This window comes from Sceloporus occidentalis, unplaced genomic scaffold, assembly GCF_023333645.1.
Source record: "Sceloporus occidentalis isolate IW3139 unplaced genomic scaffold, rSceOcc1.0.p SCAF_2, whole genome shotgun sequence".
NCBI classification, from domain to species: domain Eukaryota; kingdom Metazoa; phylum Chordata; class Lepidosauria; order Squamata; family Phrynosomatidae; genus Sceloporus; species Sceloporus occidentalis.
The window spans coordinates 124,950,019-124,965,046 of NW_028316982.1; the positions used below are offsets into that span (position 1 = coordinate 124,950,019).

Here is a 15,028-nt window from a genome sequence, read left to right on the forward strand (position 1 = left end):
TTAAAAGCTTAAGCAATTCATCATGATAACATAATATACAGATGATATTCACAATCCCAAAGGTAAGAACCAAGCTGGGCCCTCAAAAGCATCCATACTTTTTCCAGCACTGAAACAACATTTTACAAGTGCAATAATGACCTGCTACCTTATATCTTTAGATCTGGGAGAGGATATAAATCTTTAGGGGTATATGCGTGTGGAGGGACACTCTTGAGGTGCAAAAAAATAAGGGTGCAACAATGGTTCATCATACCCATCACACACAAAGCACCAGAACAGGGAAAAAGTGATCTGCTGGAAGGAATGTTAGCTGGCCAGTAGACACAACCTGCCTCAAGGCAAGCCTCTCCCTCCTCTTGGAATTTCCTTGAGTAAGGCAGAATAGCTGTAGGAGTTCCAGCACTGGACTAGACTCCGGAAACCAGGATTTGAATCCCCACTCAGCTGGATGACCTTTGCCAATTCACATTCTCTGCCTCAGAAGAAGGCAAAAGCAAGCCCCCTCTGGACAAATCTTGCCAAGAAAACCCTGTGAGAGGGTCACCTTAAGCCAGAAGCTATTTGAAGGCATACAACACAAAGCAGAACAGGGAAGGTGCTAGGGGGTCAGGCAACAGTAGGCACTACTTCCTTTCCTCCCAAAGAAATAAACCAATCCTCCCCAAAGAAATAATTTGTTGCAGCAGAAGGTAAAAAGAATCTACCAGTCCTTTTAAAACTAGCTGTCTTATATTTATCATGAGCTCTTGTGGATATCAATCTACTTCCTTGGATGCCATTCCTGAACAAGTCGTTTGTTATCTTAGAATGTTCATGCTAAAATGTAAAACAGTCTTAAAGGGGCTGTAGATTCCCTTCTTCACTCCCTTTTTCCTTTTCATTTGTCCTCAAATGTGAGTTATAATTTCCCTCCTTCAGTATCTTTTCTTCCCTACAGAATGGTGAATCCAGTGGAGATTTAAAGCAGGGATTAAAAGCTCCCTAGGAAATGATTGGCCAGATTAAATACAGATTCTACGCATTGTACCCAGCACCTGTTAGGACCATTTACTGGCCTATATTCTAAGATTTCCTTTATTTCCTTTATTTTTAAAGGAAGTCCTAGCCCATCTGGAAGCAGAGATAGACTGCAGGAAAAAGGAGCTCTCTGGGAGAGGGAAGGGGGGCTTCCTTTTGTTATTCAAACTAAGTTAAAGTAAATTGTACCAGCCTAAAGACAACTGAACTAGCCAAAAAGCCAGTTCAGCCAGCACAAAAGGCTTTGGCTATTCTTATCCTCCTGCAACCGGCACACCTTTGAGTTAATATAGTACCAATACATTCCATATGCCAATGTAAGGAAAGCAAGGAAACAAAACAGCATCTATGAGTTGGACAGGAGTGTAGAACTGGAAACATTTATTTTAAAAAGTGGAAATAAAGTATGGGAGGATGGTATTAAAGGGGAAACAGGTCTGCCACATTAGATAGTTACTTGCTTTGAATCCCTCTGTGTGTGTGTGTGTGTGTGTGTGTGTGTGTGTGTGTGTGTGCGCGCGCGCGCCCTTACTGAAGAGAAAATAGACTTTTTAGGAACTTAGTTGTGTTAGCCTTTTGCAAGAAAAATGACAAAAGAATCTTGTGGTAGTTTAAAGATTAACACATTTTATTTTACATTATCTTTCATTTATGGTATTGTACCCAGCAGTACTAGTAGTTGATGTGGGAGTAGAGGTACTATGGCCACCAGATTCACCAGCCAGAGCACAAAACATTCCACAGAAACTAACCTTTTGTATCTGTTCCACACAAAACATCTAGAAAATGGCCAGGGATGCCAACTTTTCAGGAAGACGAGGACATTAATTATAGCAGATGCAGCAGAGTGATGCAAGGATCACAGACATTGTTCAGGAATCACTTCTTACTACCCATTGCAGGAAAAAATCTGTGTTTTGGGAAATAGCTCACAGCAGTAAGATTTTGGACAGCCATGCTTACCAAATTCACCAGTTATAGAAAAATAAATGAGAGTGATGCAACAGGCCAGAAAAATCATAATAGGCATTAGAGCAAAATCTCTATTCTAGAACATGGCCAAAAATACCAACTTTCTAGGAAACCATGTGTGAATGGGCACAAGGAGCAGTCTTGTGGGACTTCTGTGGCTGTTTGCATCACACCCATTTAAAGTTGTGTGTGCCTGTGAACTGGTAGGGTTTCCAGTTGGTAGGTCCCATCCTTTACAGAATACATATGTTGTATCTAAATTAAACTGATAAGGTAACAAAATGCAAAGTTTCCCTAAATTACAAATAAACGACAAATAATTAGAAGCAGAAGATAATGAGGCTCTATTCTTTCCACAAAAGTAAGACCAGAATTAAACTGTGGCACAGATCATAATGTCAAAAATTCCAGTAAAGATAATAATGCCAAAGAAGAACACCAAATCAATTGCCAGATGAAAATACAACCTGAAGAACATCCCTGTAAAATTTAAAGACCATGAACAGACAATTAAGAACAGACAAGAAAAAAAAAAAAAGGAAAAAGATGGCAGGAATAGGGTCAGAATCCTGAATGCAACTTTTCAGCAACTGGTGTGCGGAGACAAAGATAACTCCTGTCAGACCTTTGTATCCATGGGGGATCCATTCTGGACCCCCTAACATGAGGACAAAATAACATGGGACCTCAAGTCTTGTTGTTCCTAATGATGGCACGATGCGGCTGCTACTGCGGCCATGTGCACATGACACTATTGGGGACAATAGGGCTTGCTTTCCACAAGTCTTTATATCTGTGGATGGCAAACCTCTAGATAGCGAGGCCCCACTGTACTATACTAACCCATGCAGCATAATAGAAAATGACAATAAACAAGATAAAGTACCTTGTCTGCAGGATCTGAGAAATAAAAAGGGAAATTTAAACCAAGAGTGACTAGCAGGAATCTTACTACATGGTTAAGACGAATTAAAAAGATTATGGAAACAATAAATTGAAGAACTCTATATAAGAAGTGAATTGATGACAGATTACTAAAAGAAGAACCATTTGAAGATGAATCCACTTTCCTTTTAAGAAAGTGAAGTGTAAGCTGCACTATATTTGTGTGGACTGCTATCTTGTGTGTGTAATTGCATTTTGCTAAATAAAACCTTCTTAATTCACCCAAAACCTGGAGTCATCCCAGTGAGTACAGAAGGTTATCCAAGCCTTTCAGAAAGCTGATTTCCCCAACTTTCAAAGTATCACTGACAGCTGGTGGGGACCCCCAGTCCCCCAACCTGTTCTTTGGGTAACAGATATGATATCCATCTTTAAATATCTGAAATGATGTCATATCGGAGCAAGCTTGTTTCTTCAGAGACTAGAACACAAACCCACGAATTCATATTACAAGAAGAGAGAGTCCACTTTAATATTAGGAAGAACTTTACTGTAAAAGCTCTCTGACAGTGAAGCTGAGGGGCTCTTCAGACTACCTTTTAACCCGAATCCCAAACTAGATTAAAAGGGGGAAGTTCCCAATGGCGCCGGTTTTTACACATCAGGACTGGAGTTTTGCACACCAGATCTGGGGCAAATCCCCCTCAAAGTGGTTTTTCTGAAAGTAGAAGAGACAAGATGAGAACTTGTGCATCCATTTCTTTCAGCTTCCTGCCAAGAGTCTCGTAATCCTTTCTGATGTTCTGAAGGCTGTGTCTTGCAGTATCATTGGTTCCCACATGGACCAAAAGGAAGGGGTGTAGTTCATTAAGCTTGACCAGTCTTATCAGCCTGTCTTTGCTCCAGAGAAACAACACACCTCACAAGACATCTTGTCAGGCCTACAAATCACTGCTTCTGTACCCCTCAGCAAGGAGTTCCCCCACTATGACCACACACCTGCTCTGAGGCTTAGCAGCGATTGTTCCCTCTGGTGGAACTCTTAGGCTCCCCTGCTCTGTCCCTGAAGTCTGTCCATGCTGCTCTTCCTCATCCTCCTTGATAAGGGAAAAAGCTTCAAATCAATTCTCTAGCTGCAAGCTCCCAGGACAATCCCTTGTTGGCCTAGTTCTCTGTGTGACATTCCTCCAGCTGTCTGCTTTCTGTATATGTGAAGTGACTTCCTCTGCCCCAGCAACTTCCTCTGTGTGGTCCCCATCCAAGACCATTTGCTCCGTTCTGCCCAGGAAATCCTCTTGCACCCTAATATGCTGAAATGTAGCTACTCTGGACTCCAGCTGCTGGACTTTCTCCTTCAAGAGTGCTACCAACTTGCACTTGGTGCATGTGAAGTTCCCCACATCTGTAGGCAAGAAGGCAAATATCCCACAAGTGTTGCAGGTGACTGCATCAGTTCCGTCAGTGTCCATGCTGAGAAGTCTTAAGTAATTACTGAAACAGGACTGTGGGCTTTCTCCTCAAAAAATCCTCCAGTAAACAGCAACATTAAGGCCCCTGATGACCTGGCATTTTCACCAATCTCTGGCAGTGAGTTCAAGCAACTCAGCCTCTGCTGTAGTTCTCCTTGGATGAAAAAGGTGCACTGCTCTGGGAGGAGTTATATAGAGATAGTCTGCTAGCTCCGCTCTGCTAGATGTGACTCACAGAAGCTCCACCCCCTCAGCTACAAGCACACTCTCCTAAGTATTTAAAAAAATCAAACACTCACCACTCAAAATGACTGCCCAGCTACTTCTCCCCTTCTCCTCTCTGCGGCAGGAACTGCTCTGGAAAGGCTCTGGGAGGAGCTATATAGAGCTAGTTTGCTATCTCTGCCCCCTAGTGACTCACAGATGTGACTCATAGAAGCTCCACCCCCTCAGCAACAAGCACACTTTCCACTCAAAATGGCCACCCAGCTATTTCTCTCCTTCTCCTCTCTCTGGCAGGAACTTTCTCCATCTCTCAGGAGTGCTTTAATCGTACATTCCTGCATGGCAGGGGCTTGATTTAGATAGCCCTTGTAGTTCTTTCCAACTTTATGATTTTATTTATGGGTTTGCAGAAACGGCATAGCTTCTTTTTTAGCAGAGCTTGTTCCTCTATATTTTTTACTACATATTTTATTTTTAATAACTTTCTCCCAGAAGAGACATCAAACAAATGTCTAATTTCCTTTCTCAGATGAATATTAGCTGGACCTTGTATTTTGTTTATTTTGAATTTGTCAGCAAGATCTATAACGGGGTAGGCAATCTTTTTGAGCCGGGGCCCGGGTTGCTGTCCCTCAGACAACTGGGGGGCCGAAGCCAAAAAATAAATAATCAAATATTTTTTTAAAAAATTAAATATATAAATAAACCAGGACAAATGTAGGACAAAATTTTCAAATAGAAGACACTTCTTTTAAAAAAATGGAGGACACGTGAAAAAATTTGCTGATTTTTTAAAAAAATGTTAATATAAATGCATGTTTCTGAGGTTTCTATAGACAATTGCCCCCCAAAGACCCCGGCGGCAATTGGCGGCAGGACCGGGCTGGGGCCGGTCCCAAGGCCTCGCCGGGCCGCATCCAGCCCGCGGGCCGCAGGTTGCCTACCCCTGATCTATAACCTCATCCCTTCTCATGACTATCAGTTCCTCAGACTCCTTTCCTGAAAATAATACCTCAGTGTCTAACCTACATCTTCTGAAGATAAAAATGAAATAAAATAGTAAATGTTGCTCCTCTTCAGCTGTCCCTGGTACATGCATTTTCCACTTTAGCCCATGTTTTACAATATCATGGTTTATTGCCACCGCATCCCCATTTGGACAATTCAAGTATCTTCACCAACATCCCCTAGGGTCAATGCAAGCTAGATGTTTCTAATCTGCTCTTGACTTTCCTCCAGGGTTCAGTCTAAAAGCTACTGTGCCCCCTTTTTGTAGATTAATCACAGGCTTCTTTCTGGAGCCCATCCCTCTTGTACAGCCTTGGCTTTCTCTAAAATGTTCCATCATCTAAATCCCTCCTCTCTACACACCAGCACATCCATCACTAAGATACCTTAGCTTCATCTTTCTACTAGCCCTGTGCATGTAACATGCCACATTTCAAAGTAAATGACCTTGGAGGAATGGCTTTCAGCATTCTAGTTAGCAACTAAATTTGGTTTCTAGAACCTCAGAGCTACATTTCTTTGCTTCAACCACTGACTATAACCACTTTGCCAAGATTCTAGATTATATGTGATGCTGGTAGTCTTTACATGAGGCAGCCAATTCACCATGCAAAAAAGTCAATTGCCTGTCTCTTTAACAATTGATCTACCAATGCCACAAGCTGTTCTGGAGTCACCATTAGTTCACCAGCAAAAACTGATTATGCCCTTTTTCCATGAGAGCCTCATCTCTGTTATTGTAGAGGATCTGTCAATCTGAGAATGGGGCATCAAGTTCACATGTCTGAAGCTCTCAGCCACCCATCTGGCTTAGCTAGTCAGACATTTTGGTTTCAAAGCAATTAATTTGTTTCCTGAGGACCATGAACTTGCTGACATTACAGATACCCACAACATCTGTTGTATCATAGAATAGAATCACAGAGTCCATTCCCCTGCCATGCAGGAACTCTCAATCATAGCATCCCCGACAGACGGCCATCCAGCCTCTGTTTAAAGACCTCCAAAGAAGGAGACTCCACCACTTTCCGAGGCTGTGTGTTCCACTGTCGAACAGCTCTTACTGTCAATACGTTCCTCCTAATGTTGAGGTGGAATCTTTTTCCTGCAGTTTGCATTCATTGTTCCGTGTCCTATTCTCTACAGCAGCTGAAAACAAGCTTGCTCCATCATCAATATGACACCCCTTCAAATACCTTAACAGGGCTATCATATCACCTCTTAACCTTCTCTTCCCCAGGCTAAACATACCCACCTCCCTAAGTCTTTCCTGATAGGGCATGGTTTCTAAACCCTTCACCATTTTAGTGGTTCTCCTTTGGACACACTCTAGCTTCTCAACATCCTTTTTGAATTGTGGTGCCCAGAACTGGACACAGTATTCCAGGTGAGGCCTGACCAAAGCAAAATAGGATGGCACTATTACTTCCCTTGTAGAGGATACTAAAACATGGGAACATTGCATTGATAGCCTATAGAGAGCAGGAGATGTAGTTAAAGGAAGTTTAAAACATAAAAAGCTAGAGGCATAGCTGAAATGGGATATGGCCCTCCAGTGTCCTATGGGGAGCCAATATGTACCCCAACCTGCAGACCTCTGCTTTAAAGCTCCTCCCTAATGTAGTTGTGGCTTTCAGACATTTGGCATTCAAAACTTGGAAGCCTAGCCCGCAGGACCAATCGTAAAAATTGTGGGAGTTGTAGTCTACAACAGATAGAGAACAAAATGTTCCATCTTTGCACAAGTAAAATTCTCTTCACCATCTTTATTTTGGAACAATTGTCCATTTATTGCTGCTAAAAAAATTCAGAGTGAAGGTAGAAAGAAGCCACTTCAGTTACTCCTAAAAATGAATAATGAGTCCTAAAATATTAACGATGGCCCCTCGGCTATATTGCTTAAAATGATTGTCCTGAGAAAGCATTTGTGCATCTGATGAAGTGCAAAGGAGAATGATAAACTTGTTATAATGGTTCTTTTTCTTAATTTTTGATACAACTAGTACAATCTGCCCTCCTGCAACAGTTTTAAAAGTTGCTTAAGAAAGTAATGACTATTTACAGGTATAGTTATAGAGTAGATATGAGTGAAGGGGGGATTGTATCTTTTTACCAGATCACGTGCAATATTATAATTATTCCTTGCAGGTTTAGCACCATAGTCTTCATACATCAAACATCATCCTCTCTGAAACAAAAACACACAATAAAGCAAGATAATTAGTAGAGATATTTAGCTAGCATAATCAGAGTGAACTGAATTTTTTGACATATGATAAATAGACTTTGGGGAGTGAGGAGGACAGTATTTTTCATGGACAAAGACATTTTTAAAATCTTTTTGTCCACTGGAGGGGTGCCGCCTAACATGGAATGCATAGGTTTATACTCCCTTGTAACAATTTGGTCTTTTGTATAATGATAGAGCTCTAAACCAGTAAACATTTGGACTGAATGCCTCTCAAGTTATTCTCCATGAATCATTGCAGATATATAGGGGCTATACACACACAAACACTTACACACAAGGCACACCCCCATAAAACAAGATGGTGGCACTACTGGCAAGCAGAAACTGGCATTTTATAAATGGAAGGATCAACCCCCTTTTTAAAAAAAAACCTGACATCCTCAGCGGAGAAATTGCAGCTTCACTGTATTTTAATAAATTTAAAGAGCTGTACAACATGAGAAATTATTTGGGTACATTTCAGTCATATTTATCACTGAAGAAGCTGGTGTATTCTGAATTATATAAGCAGAGACTATGCTTCAAGACAAAGACGAGAAGCAATCAAAACCATAATTTCAAGAAACATTGCATCTGTTTATTTGATCACCTACTGCTTTTGCTCACAGCACCAATTTTTATCACCTCCAGCTTCATATTTGTTCCAGCTGTCCAAACAATAACAGATTGTCTAGCCTAATCCAGTTTTTCCAGCTGTGGAAGTTACCCTGAGGACTAATAAAGGTAATTTTCCAAAGGGGTAGGACTGGTTGTCTATCAAAACAAAAATAACAGAGTCCTGTGACACTTTAAAGATTAATAAAATTAACATTTTTATGGAATGTAACAAGGTTCATCAGATGCTATATATACATAGCAAGATTTTAGTAGCATTAGCTGCAGTTCTGAGTATGGCTCCCAGTTAATTGTCCCCTTCAGTAATCTTTTGCATTTAATTTTCCTCTGATTTCATTGTCTACAACCATGGGCACAACCTAACCATATATACCCGAAATTCTGAACAACATATCATGCATGTGAGGAAGTGTCTTATAGTTCATGAAAGATTGTGTTCATCTTTGAAGGTTTCACAGAATTGTTTGCTGATAAAGATCTTTGCTCCTGCAATCATATTTTCACTGAGTCTCAAGTTAAAGTGTTATTGTTGTTATATGCCTTCAAGTGCCTGACACATGGATGAGACCTCTGGCATCTCTAGAGGCAATTTTGCCAGGACTCACTCCAAAGCTGTTTTAGGCACAGGTGGGATGTCAGCTTCCATTTGTGTTTAGTTTATTTTATGTATTTGAGAGCCAGCAAGGTGTAGTGGTTTGAATGTTGGACTAGGATTCTGGGAGACTTGGATTCAAATATCCACTCAGCCACAGAAACCCACTGGGTGACCTTGGGCAGGTCCCATGTTCTCAGCCTAAAAGTGAGGCCATGTTAACCTCTTCCAAACAAATGTTGTTAAGAAACCCCCATGATAGCTTCTTTTATGAGTGATGCCTGAAAGCCGCACAACAACAACATTGGTTTTTATAGCAGGTGTGGATGACAGCATTCAGCACCACTCACAACACCTCCTTTCACCTTTATCAGGCTATTTGGATGCTGAGATTCCCCCCTCCAAGTCATGTGATTGCCTAGTTGTGATGGGAAGTGATCAGGTGTGCTCCAACAGGCAACTGCAGGAAGATAAATTCATTCTCCTGGAGATCCTCGAGAAATCCAGGGGGTTGACATCTTGCTGTGCCAGGTGCTGAAGCACAGCTAGATGGTGACTAGCCATTCCCCCAGCCTCCAAAAGGCTGAGGGAAGAGCCCTAGTACCAGTTAATGGTGTTTCACCAGAGCATCTAGCATCCTAGCCATTGTTACTAATCTTTCTTCCCAGAACACTGGAGCCATTCACCCATCACAGGTTTGGAAGACTGGCTGGAGATACTCAGCTGACACTGTTCCATTTAGAAAAAAAATTAGCCTGCGAGATTATCAGACATACCAGTGAAATGAAACTGCATTCCATATTTCTATTCCTTTCTCACTATTCTGTTTACTATATGATTCCTAGAGAATCTGTGATAAAAACAACAACAAAATATGTGAGCACTTCTTATCAGCTCAGAGGCACACTCTCTTAAAAAGCTGTTTTGTATCAGAGATGGAAAGTAGTTTGCATATCTCAAAAACACTGGTCCCAGCAGTCCAAGAAATGTGACTCCAGGGGGCTGTGAAAATATCTATTTCATCATGAGCCCTTCAAACTAAAGGGTGGTCAAAAGGCAGCAACCCACCTGTGCTTGATTTTTTCGCTGATTCCTCCTATTTCTGGAATAACAGAGAGGTCAGATATATTTCCACTCTGAATGAGTAGGCTGTGAGCCCTGCTCCACCCAGGAAAATAATTCTTCATTTCTTGGTATGAGTTGAGCAAAACACTGGCAGCACCACAGGAGCAATGCTGTATGAAATACTCCTACATCAGGTGAAAAAGGAGATATGCTTATGTCAAATGTGCAACTTGTAAGATATAACTGACGCTGCAGGCTATCACAAACAAATTGCTGGAATTCCATGACAAAGCTGGCCAGATTCATTTTCAAGACCCACTATAGGGTCTGCATAGTGTTATATAGAGGAAAGAACCATCCTTGAACTTGGAGACGTCGGTAGATATTAATATTTTCAGTGGCATTTCTACAACCATAATTTTAAACAGTATTATCTTGAAAAGCTATAGATACTCCCTAGAATCTGAATATTGTCCTATAGATCAGTTTTTGTGGAAAACCTTTTAGAATTACATGGTTGAGAAATCATTAATATTCTGTTCTTTTTTTAAATTTCAAACAGATTTCTGACTGATTTGTATTTGCTACATATATTGTTTTCTTTTCCCCAGACAAATTAACAGTAAAAATATTTGAACTGCAAGCACTGACAAGGCAAAATGTTTGGTTTGAGAACTACATATTGGTTGTGAAATAACTTCTAGAAGACCCAGTAACACCTTTTGGTCTGCATACTTGTTCTGCCAAAAACATGATTATACAATAAAGGAAAATGGAAGAAAGAGTGCCTCTCCAGCAGAATTAAGCAAAACTAATGAAGAAGAGATAAAAGCCTTTTGTAGATAATATGTTTTACAATAACAAATTCTTCTTTTTGATTTTTCCAACCCCAGTCCCCCTCCCCCTAGACATCAAAGCATATTGGGCTTATTCATGGTTTCTTGGAATTTTTCAGTCTTTGGAAATATGTGCTTGGTTCTTTCTGTACTGTGATTAATATTCACAACTAGGTGAAATATGTATAAATACATTTATACTAGGAACACTTTGTACAGGTACAGAATTTTGTTGTACAGTCAGCCCTCCACATTTGATTATTCACGGATTATATGCTACCATCTCTGCTTCTTTCCTAATGCCATTTTTAATAGGGATTGCATGCCTCACGAGATTTGAACATGTGTCAAGGCTTATAAGCCCCTATTAAAAATGGTGTAGTAACAGTAAAGGTGGCAGCATGCCCCACCAGCTTGCACACTTCTGCCCTGCGAAGGAACTGTGATGTTCCAAAGGCATCCACGGTGGGTTGAATCAGCAGATCATACTTTTTGTGTGTGTGAAATATGTCTTTGGAGGGCCTAGAGTTATTTGCGTTTTTTCCACTTTTGTAGGGGTCCTGTGCCCGTAACCCCAGTGAATGAGGAGGGCTTGACTGTACATTTGAACTAGGGAAGAGTTTGAGGAAATCAAGTTTAATTAGTAATACGTCCAAACATTATGAGCTGACCAAATTAATATCCCACATCAAGTAATTGTGAAGATTAACCTACAAAATGATTTATGTTCTCTGAAGAACAACCTTAAACAGTACTATGCCATTTGAAAGCTTGTAAGAATTGTGAGTAATGTGAGGTCTTTGTGGGAAGCACAGATGGAAATAACTGGATCAGCAGATTTTGAAGCTCAGTATGGGGAAGAAGAAGACTTGAGGGACAAAGAAAGAGTGGGCTCAGAAAAAAGCAATATAGATAATTTCATAGATGACTAGAAACACAACACTAAGAAACTAGATAAGAACACAATTTCTAGTCATTTAGCAGCTGCGTGAATATAAAAAAGGCATAACAGAGGAAGGAAATGACAGTTGGGTGGCAACTAAAAGGCTGGATTCTTTTCCCAACTTCAACATTGTCCTGCTTTATGACCTTGACAGAGTCATATCATTTTGTTTGTGCAAGCTAAGATATGGGGCCTGTCTCACAGGGGATCTTTCCTGTTTTCTGATTCTATAAAACATGTCAATTCAAATGAAAAATTAAACTGGTGTTTTAAAAACAGAACATCCTGTATAATGTCCCTATGTTTGTTAAGATTTCTCCACAGACCCAAATCACAGTCTTTTGCCAAGATTCATAAGATGGTTGAAATTGATGGGGGATTTTGGAACAGCTCCCATAATTAACACACTTTTGTTTGTGTATTTGCTCATAAGTGAGTCCACAAATGCCAAATTCCTGTACCATTGCAACTTTTTTTTCTGAAGGGGTAGTCATCTATCAAGTAGTTTAAGCATGGAAAATCAATTCCATCCTCCCCTACAACCAAGGCAACTATTCCAAGAAATGTCAGAAATGATCCTGGGATATAGCAAGACTGAGGAAGGGGAAACTCCATCATCCCAATTGGATGTTTATTCATCTTGCTGGCCAAGGAATGCAACTGAGACAGACTGCTCTTCAGGAAGAAAGACAGAGGAAACAAAATTGAGTAAATTTCTTGGGATAAACTTCCCACCCCTCCACTATAATGGGCTCTTGATATACACTAGAATTTGGTTCCAGTACATCCTGTGCATACCAAAATCCGTGGATGCTCAAGTCCCATTATATACACAGGCATAGTAAAATTGTTGTTCACTATCCTTGAATCAGCTTAGACTCATGGCAACCCTTTGTATGAGACCCCTTGTCCTCATCTTCTCTTCTCAGGTCCTGCAGGCCCAAGCCTATGTCAACCATGATTAAGTCAAACCTTTTGGCATGTGGTATTCCTCTCTATCTACTACCTTCCACCTTTCCTAGCAATAGAGAACCATTATAATTCTTCATATTCAGTTCTGACAGCAGACTCTTGTGAGTACAAGTTACGCATCAGGACAATCACATGTAGTGGCATCTCCATTTCTTTGAGAACATTCCATAGCTTTTTGTGGTGTATGCAATCAAAGCTGTTGCTGTAGTCAATAAAACATATGTAAATCTTCTTTTTGAATTATCTGGTGCACTCCATTATCTACTGTATGTTTGCAGTTTGATCCCAAGTGCCTCTTCCTTTTCTCTGGGATTTCTCACTCCATGAGCCCATTCCCACTATGGTTTAAACCGGATCATGTCGAATCCAGTTTAAACCACTATGGTTCCCACATGGGAATCGATTCCTGAGTGGGGGCCAGGGGTTTCTCCCATTTAATCCATGTCAAAAAGGAGCTGGGTTTTCCCGCTCCTTTTTGGGCAGAATCATTTTATTTTACAATAAATCGATTCAGTCCAGTGGGAACGCAGGGCTGATTTGAATCCGCCCTGGCAGCCCCTCTCTGCCCCGGCCATGCCTCCCACCCATACCTACTTACTTACTTACTTACTTACTTACTTACTTCCTCTCCTCCTCCTCCTTCCCTCTTGCTTAGGGGCCCTGGCGGTGGCGGCGGCAATGGGGGCTTTCAGGGCTCCCTTCGCTACCTGCTTTGGCTTCCTTGCCTCAGTCTGTTTTTCCCGCAGCAGCAGCCTTAGAGAAGGCTGCCAGCCTGGGCTCATTGGACATGCCTCTGTCTGGCGTGCCTCAGTCCATCCTCCAATGACGTCCAGGACAGTGACACGTCCAACGAGCCCTGGCCAGCAGCCTTCTCCATCCTCCAGGTTGCCAGGGCTCGTTGGACATGCCTCCGTCCTGGACATCGTTGGAAGATGGACTGAGGCATGCCAGACGGACACGCATCCAACGAGCCCTGGCCAGCAGCCTTCTCCACTGCCACCACCACCATTACCATGGGAAGGACGGACAAAGGCAAGTGGCAAAGAAAGATCCGGCCCCCGTCCTCCAGGCCTCTCTCCTTCCACCTCGTCCTCCTTCTAAGGTAGGCCTCCTGGGGCTGAGAAAGAGAAGGAGGCCAGACAGCGAGGAGGAGGAGGAAAACGAGAGGAGAGGACAAACAAGCCCTGACAGCCACCATTGCCAGGGGCCCCAGGCAGGAGGGAGGGAGAGAGGTATGGGAGGGAGGTATGGGAAGGAGGATGGAGGGAGGCATGGCAGGATTGGCTGGGGAAGCCTCTCCTGCCATGTCAAAAAGAAACCTGTTAAAACAGGCATGTCGGTTCCTGAAGGGAACCACTGTGTTTGCTGAACCGGTTTTAAGATTCGAATCGAATCTATAGCTAAGTGGGAATGGGCCCCATGTATGGTAAGAGTCTTTGCTGCAGAATTTTGAGCATGACCTTGTTTGCATGGGAAATTAGTGCAATGTTCCTGTAGTTGCTGCAGTCTTTTTGTGTCTCCTTTTTTGTGTATAGGAATGTATATTGATCGCCTCCAATCGTTGGGCCACTGCTGTGTTTTCCATATTTCTTGGCAGATTCTAATAAAAATGTAAATTGGTTCTGCCTCCGTGGCTTGAAGCAGTTCTATTGATATATCACATATTCCTGGCGATTCATTCTTTCCGATAGCTTTGAGAACAGCTTTCACTTTGCTTTCCAGAATTTGGAGTTCATCTTCGTAAGTTTCTCCCCATGTGTAAATCATCATTTCACATTTTTTTGTGTAGCTCTTCTGTGTATTGGCTCCATTTTTTTTTTGGTTTGGTCATTACAGCATGGTCATGTATTATATTCTCCTTCAGATCATAGATCGTCCGCATCTTTGGTTTAAGTTTCTCTTTGATTTCTCAGATCTTGTGGGAGAGGTCTCTTGTCCTTCCTTTATGTTGTCAGCTTCTATTTCTCTGCATTGATTGTTGTAGTAGTTCTCTTCATCCTTTTACAGTAATTGTTGGACAGTAGTATGCATGACTCTGTGTTTCTGTCTCCTTTTTCTTTTGCTTCTCATCTTTCTTTAACTACCTGAAGCATTTCATCTGATATTCATTGTTTCTTCTCCTTCTTTTTGGCAATAGATATCATTTTCCCGCATTCCTCTTTTAATATGTCCTTG

At 41.5% G+C, this 15,028-nt stretch overlaps 1 protein-coding gene across 3 annotated transcripts in view; it reads right to left on the reverse strand.

Moving 5' to 3' along the window:
- Positions 1-7,292: 7,292 nt before the first annotated feature.
- Positions 7,293-15,028, reverse strand: part of LOC149318981 (uncharacterized) — a 37,675-nt gene continuing 29,939 nt past the window's right edge. For all 3 annotated transcript variants that reach the window (XM_089510859.1, XM_089510860.1, XM_089510858.1), the window contains 2 exons: positions 10,106-10,287; positions 7,293-7,767 (listed from right to left, as the gene is read on the reverse strand). In XM_089510859.1, the coding sequence (XP_089366985.1) occupies positions 7,752-7,767; positions 10,106-10,287 (198 nt within the window). In that variant the 3' untranslated portion in view covers positions 7,293-7,751. The remainder of the gene's footprint in view (positions 7,768-10,105; positions 10,288-15,028) is intronic.